The sequence below is a fragment of the Myotis davidii genome, unplaced genomic scaffold, assembly GCF_000327345.1.
Source record: "Myotis davidii unplaced genomic scaffold, ASM32734v1 scaffold663, whole genome shotgun sequence".
Classification (NCBI taxonomy): Eukaryota; Metazoa; Chordata; class Mammalia; order Chiroptera; family Vespertilionidae; genus Myotis; species Myotis davidii.
In genome coordinates this window covers 381,183-388,058 of record NW_006295816.1, presented here as the reverse complement: position 1 = coordinate 388,058, position 6,876 = coordinate 381,183, and the positions used below count along the sequence as shown (strand labels likewise).

General features: G+C 55.6%; 1 protein-coding gene across 1 annotated transcript in view; it reads left to right on the top strand.

The window, feature by feature from the left end:
• The first annotated feature begins 12 nt into the window (after positions 1-12).
• Positions 13-6,876, top strand: part of KIF9 (kinesin family member 9) — a 52,699-nt gene continuing 45,835 nt past the window's right edge. The window contains exons 1-4 of the mRNA XM_006770426.2: positions 13-380; positions 1,411-1,641; positions 3,652-3,749; positions 4,469-4,634. Of these exons, the coding sequence (XP_006770489.2) occupies positions 1,467-1,641; positions 3,652-3,749; positions 4,469-4,634 (439 nt within the window). The 5' untranslated portion in view covers positions 13-380; positions 1,411-1,466. The remainder of the gene's footprint in view (positions 381-1,410; positions 1,642-3,651; positions 3,750-4,468; positions 4,635-6,876) is intronic.

The window sequence follows — 6,876 nt, the reverse complement described above, 5'->3', positions numbered from 1 at the left end:
AGGCCTGGGAACAGACGGGCCTGCGCGGCCGCCGTAGTCGGAGTCGCTTCTGCGCCGGAAGCCCTGCTGCCCCGCTTCCTGGTTCGTGCGCAGCTTTCGTTCCCTTGCTATCTCGGCCCTGGTCTCGCACCTGCAGCTGCCGCATTCTTCCTAGAATCAGCGGTCCCATCTCCTGTTTTCCTGAGGCTGCCCTGACCTTACTCGTATCTCCACCGAGGACCGCGGACTTCATTTCCGCCACTACCTCAACACTTCCGGGACCTCGGGAAGCGGCCCGTTGCCATGGCGACCGTGTACACAACCTGGCAGCTGCGCGCGCGGGTTTTCCTTCGCAGCAGTTGCAGTGGTGGTGCTGCGGCGCAGCTGCTGCCTCTGGAGCGGTAAGCAGGGCCCACGTGCCGCCGGGGTGGGGTGAAGGGAGGTCGGAGAGGAGGGGGTGTAAGCTTCTCAGATTATTGGGAAGTTGAGAGTGGGGGGAGGTGTGTTCGGATCCCAGGCGGGAAGCTGCTGGGATCCGAACATCACTCCACCCGGGAGTTCCCCAGCATCGCTCCCTGACCGGTGAAACCCGGGCGCGGCATCGTGGGGGAGGGGGACGGGGGAGGGCTTTCAGGTTGGCTGAGGCTTAGAGTCTTCAGATCTAACGTTCCCTGTCCCCACGAGGGTCCTACGTCGCGCCCAAGGTTCCGAGGATGCGAGGCTGGGGCCAGAGGTATTCCAGGCTCTTCTGCTCTTAACGGTTTTCGAACTTGAAGTGACTTCAGGCTCGCCAGGCCGAGCCCTTTGCTTTACAGATGAGAAAACTGCTCCAGAGAAGGACAGGGATGGTCCTAAGGCCCACTGCCTCCCAGACTCCACATAGGGGTCCGACATGTTGGGTGAGGAAAGGAGAAAGGCCAGTTTCTGCGTGGATCCGAGTATTTTGTTTAGCCCAAGGCTGGGTGCGTTTGGACCCTGTTTTGGGCTGGTTCCGACGCTGCTGCCGCTCTGGCGCTGAGGTTTCCCACGAGAGTCCCCTGCCTTGGCAGGAGCGCTGTAAGATAGGAACTCACCTGGTGCCTATCTTCCCCGCTATACCCCCTCTCCTTTTATTGAGCAGTCAGGTGCTTGGTGGCAATTCTATTCCTTCCCACCCCCCAAAAAAAAGAAGACACCCTGAGCCTCTACAGCAGGGGGCTTCCTGGTGGCCACTCAGAAATATCTAATGGTAGCAGCCCCCGTGAGAGAGCAGCATTCCCCACAAGGACCTAGGGGAGGCGGGCCCCACTGACGGGAGGGCGTGGTGAAGGGGGCTGAGCTTAGCTTCTTGAAAGTGGTGCTTCGAAAGTAAGTGTCCTCCTAGAGGGGCTGTGGGCTTCGGGGTGGGTGTGGGAGGGGAGTGACATTTCATGCCCCTGGGGACTCTCTCAGTAGTGACCGAAGATGGACCCACATGTGGAGATGCAGCACCCCTCTGACTTCCAACCATGACCATCACCACCAACCACCGTTTCTTGGGCACCTGCTCTGTGCTGGGTGCTGCTGTAGACTTTGAGGGGGGTCAGATAAGAGGCACAGTCCTTCCCCCAGCAGCTTGTCATGTCGTTGGGGAGCTCAAACCCGCTCAGATGATGGGGCGTAAGAACAGGAACAAGCATCTCAGTAAGTGCGAGGTGCATGGGGTCCCCAAAGGTCTGGGTGCGAGGGGCTGAGTAGCAGAGGTGCAGGAGGGTGCAGTGAGTAGAGAAGTCGAGAAGGCTTGCCTCTGGGGGTGGGCATGGCTCCTGGCATGCGTGGGGCCATGGGTGTGAGCACGGGGAGGGCCTTGGGCAGCACAGATAGGCGACTGCATGTGCATGTTGGCCAATTGCATGGTAGAGGAGGGGCCGGCTCCGAGGGGAGGGTGATGCTTGGAGATGGCCTGCGTGGCCCTTGTGCGGTCCGTGGGTGGGGGCTGCCAAGAGGGACCTGTGGGCTCCGACCCCCAGAGGCGGCCCTAATAGGTACCTCTCAGGAGGAGAACGGGCCTCAGACTGGTCTGGGGAATGGTTCCCAGAGCTTTAGAGATTGAGGGTGTTTGCTGGAGTCAAAACACACCTCCCCCCACTCTCAACTTCCCAATAATCTCCAAAAAGTGAACTTAGCGGTGAGAGGGTCTCCTCAGTTTCTTCAGCTTGGAGTTGGTGTCAGAGCTACTTGTGGCTTTTTGTTCCTCAAGGTCAGTTTTGCCGACAAGGATTTCAGGACGGAGATTGGACAAGCCACGACCTTTGCTCGCCTGAGGGCCTTTCACATTCATAGTTATCCTTGGAGGGTTGTACAATTCAGTTGTTTCTTTATTTTTTTAATTTTTCTTTATTGTTGAAAGTATACAGGTGTCCACTTTGGTTTTTGTGAGTGTGTGTGTGTGTTTCCGCATTGGCCCCTCCTCCTTGCACCCACCCTCCCAAGCCTGCGCCACACTATTGTCTGTCCCTGGGCTACGCATATATGCATAAGTTCCCCGGTTAATCTCTCCCCCCACTACACACACACACACACACACACACCCCACACACACCTTCCCTCTGAAATTCATCAGTCTGTTCATGGGTCCATGTCTCTAGATCTATTTTGTTCATCAGTTAATTTTATTTATTAGATTCCACATATGGGTGAGATCATGTGATACTTACCTTTTTCTGACTGGCTTATTTCGCTTAGCACAATGCTCTCCAGGCCCATTCATGCTGTTACAATTCCGTTTTTAGAAATATTTATACTTTGTTATTTGGGTTGGATCTTAGAGATCTGTTAACTCTCCCCTTTTGTAGCATCTCTTGAGTTTGCTTTAAGGCTTGTGGAGTTTATGGTCTTGCCCTGAGAACATGTTTTCCATTGTCGGACAGCTCTATCTATTAGGAGGGTCCTTTCCTTAAATCGCCCCCCCCCCCATCGCTTGTATCTATAAGCATTCTATCAGACGTTTATTTCAGCGTTTCATTAGTCATGGTAATGATTTGTGATCATACAATATAGGAATACACATATAGGTGTTTCTGTCTGAAAGAAGATGGTGAGACTCCAGTTTAGGAGAAGAGGACGGAGGGACTATCTGTGATTTTCTTCTCGATGGGGTGCCAGAGGAGAAAGAGTACTTGACTATGAGCTAGCGGGTCGCGGGCTCGATCCCCCGTGTGGGGCGTGCAGGAGGCAGCAATCATGATTCTCTCTCTCATTGATGTTTCTCTATCTCTCCCTCTCCCTTCCTCTCTGAAATCAATAACACTATTTTTTTAAAGAAGAGAATTAGTTTTAATTCTTTTCATGGTAAGTACGTTCAAGAAAAATACAGTGAACAAGGCAATTACCCGTGGACTCGGACCCGGAGCCGTTCTAGAAACCACACCTGAGACGGGCGCGGGAGGGCTGGGGCGGGAGGGGGCGTCTGAGCCTTCACTCCAGTCTCCTAGGGGCGGGGTGGAGGGTGGGCACGACACGGCCACCTGGAGAGCGGGAGGTCCTGTGGGCAGAGCACTGAGATGCGCCGGGGGAGAGGGGAGTTGGCTCCCGGGGACTGGAGACCGGGGGCTGGACACCACTCCCTCCTCCTCTGCCTGAGGAGTGACACCCCTCTCGCTGTCGCCTGGTGATGGACGGCCACTGACCCTGTCGCTGTCTTCCTCTCTTCAGCGAGAATGAGCACTAGGAAAAAAGTGCACGCGTTTGTCCGTGTCAGACCCACCGATGACTTTGCTCATGAGATGATCAGATACGGCGACGACAACAAAGTAAGTGCGACGCGTGTGCCTCCCGCCTCTCTCCGTCCCGCCTCCCTCGGGGTGATCACACGGGGCGGGTGAAAGCCCAGCAGGACGCCAGGGTCCACCAGGCCCAGCCGTTCCCCTGCGATGCTGTCGGTGAGGAAACTCCCCACTCCCGGTTTCCATCGTCTTTTTGGTTAATAAGTTTCCCTTTAGCCCTGGCCGGTTCGGCTCAGCGGGTGGAGTGTCGGCCTGCGGACTGAAGGGTCCCGGGTTCGATTCTGGTCAAGGACACAGGCCCGGGTTTCGGGCTTGATCCCCAGTAGGGGGCATGCAGGAGGCAGCTGGTCCATGATTCTCTCTCATCATCGATGTTTCTCTTCCCTCTCCCTTCCTCTCTGACATCAATAAAAATACTTTTTACAATAATAATAAAGGTCCCCCTCTGCTAAAGCAGTTTAGTAAGAACACGGTTCATGTGCTTGACCCCGTATCAGAGGTGGGGCCACGACATCCCCCTGTGAACCGGGGAGAGATGGGTCCACACTTCCCCTCCCTCCCTCCCTCCCTCCCTCCTGCCCTAGGAAGTCACCCAGACATGAGCCTGCCCGGAGCCCCTGTCCTTCCCAAGGGTCACCTCCTCTTCGCTTCCAGATCAGGCCCCGGCCGTCGGTGACTTTTTTATGCCAATTTACAGCAGTTTCCTAACAAATACGCAGTTGTCTCCCCGTCTCCTCTCTCCCTAGACTATCGATATTCACTTAAAAAAAGATGTTCGGAGAGGAGTTGTCAATAACCAGCAGACAGACTGGTCCTTCAAGCTGGACGGGGTTCTCCACGACGCCTCCCAGGACCTGGTCTACGAGACCGTGGCCAAGGACGTGGTTGCGCAGGCCCTCGAGGGCTACAACGGTAACTGAGCGCGTTCGCTGTTTGACTTGTGGGGCAGGGCCCCGGGGGGCCCTTCGAGGAGGGGCACGCATCCCACAGCGAATAAAATAAGTCCTCGTCTGCGGCCTTCTGTTCGCTAATTTGTCTGTCTCCATGTTCTCGCCCTTGGCTTGGTGACACGCGGCCTGGCTTGGCCCACGCCCGGACCCTGCCTGCCTGCACAGGATGGACGTGGCTCTGGGTCGCGTGGGGCCTCACCTTCTGGGCTGCCCTGTTCCGAATTCCTCACAGACTAGTTTGGAAGACAACGCCCTCGTGATGCATCTGATGGAGGGCAAACGTTGTCCTCCGAGCTACCTGCTGGGTGTTGTTGCCATTCAGTCGACTGTTTACGCGCTTGTACTGGACTGTGTGTGAATATAGCGCTAAAAACATGAGTAACGTTTGATTTCTTAACAAATTAAAAGCAGCTGCATCAGGAAATTTTTACAAACTTGTTCAATGCAAGATTGTTTTGAAATCTTTTTTTTTCTTTCCCCTTTTAAAGATTTAAAAATCCTTAGCATATATCCCAGTTTGCAGGCTTTGCTCACGTGGCGGCTGCTGACTAGAATGTTCCCTGTTTGCAACGTTCAGGTCTGTGAAAGCCCTGCGCCCTGGCTGAGAGCTCGGTCGGTTAGAGCGTCATTCCGGTCAAGGACACAGGCCAGGGTGCGGGTCCATCCCGGTCAGGGCACATCCAAGGAGCGGCCAATGAGTGTGTCAATCAGTGGAACAGCAACTTGATGTTTCTCTCTCCCTTCCCTTCGCTCTAAAATCAATGCATAGAGATTAACATTTCTAAGAAGGCCCTTGAGCGGAGATGCTCAGACACTGTACACACTCCCTGTGGCCACGTCGGTGTGGTCCTCACCGACCCGCAGGGTGTGGCCCTGAGGCGGTGGAGACAGGAAGTAAGGCCCGGGTGCTGTGGGACCACAAGTGGGTCCTGCGTCCCAGCCCACGTCACTCCTTCCTGCTCATCTGCGTTGGGTCAGTAGACACTCCATTGGGGTTCCAACGCACATTCTGGATTTAGGTGGTTGGTAAAAGTCTGCCCATCCCAGACATGGAGCATCCGTTCGCAGAGCAAGCCCTGGTTTCCATGGCACCGCTTTGCCGGGGGGGTCTGCTGTGTAAACCCAGGAGCAGCCTTGGGGACAGGGCCTGGCACCAGCCGCCCAGGAGGAAGAGCAGCTGGGAGCCTGAGCCCGGGGCCCCCGTGGAGCCTGGGGTGACGTGGCCTGAAGGACGTGAGAGGTGCAGGTGGGAGTCGTCCCCGAGGGCAGGGGCTCCCGGGCGGGACCTGGAAGTGGCAGGGGCCTCCTGGCAGCCCCGTTCGGTGCTGTGGGAACCTGCAATCTACAAAGAATTGTCACCATTGGCGGGAAATGCCTTTCCCACCCCATCTCTTCCTGGGCATTTCCACGCCCTTGCCTCCTGCCCGGCCAGCCCCTCAGGGAGGCCTAGCCCTGAGCCCCTGGCAGTGCAGGGCCTTGCTGAAGGAGGGCTGGAGTTCTGCCCTGGCCAGTGCGGCTCAGTGGATACAATGTCGGCCTGCGGACTGAAGGCCCCCGGGTTCGATTCCGGTCAAGGACACAGGCCTGGGTTGCAGTCTCAATCCCTAGTAAGGGGTGTGCAGGAGGCAGCTGATCAATGATTCTCTGTCATCATTGATGTTTCTCTCTCTCTCTCCCTCTCCCTTCCTCTCTGAAATCAATAAGAATATATTTAAAAGTCTATAATAATAGAAGCATAATATGCTAACTAGACTGGACAGCCAAATGTCAAATGATCTTCTGGACGTCCTTCCAAATGACCTTCCGGACGAAGCCATGGTTGCATGAATTTCATGCATCGGGCCTCTAGTAAAAATAAAAATAAAAAATCAGTAGAAAAATCGGGTGAGGATTAACCATAAAAAGAAGAGAAGGGCTGGAGTTCAATCCTTTTCAGCTCTCCTCCTCTTCCCGGGAAAATCCGCAGCCACTCTGCTCCCTGGGACCCCGCCCCCCTCTCCCCGAAGCCCTGGGTCAGATCTCTTGCTGGAGGGAACGGCGGAGCACGTGGTGGACCTCGGATTCAGAGCAGCTGCCTGTGTTTTGAGCATTTATGTCCCCATTTCCCTGCCCACCCACCCTCCATGGCAGGAAATCCCGGTCTCTGTGTCTCTGCGGAGGCGCCTGATGGCCACCTCCAGGCCGGGTCCTGGCTGGCCTGGGCA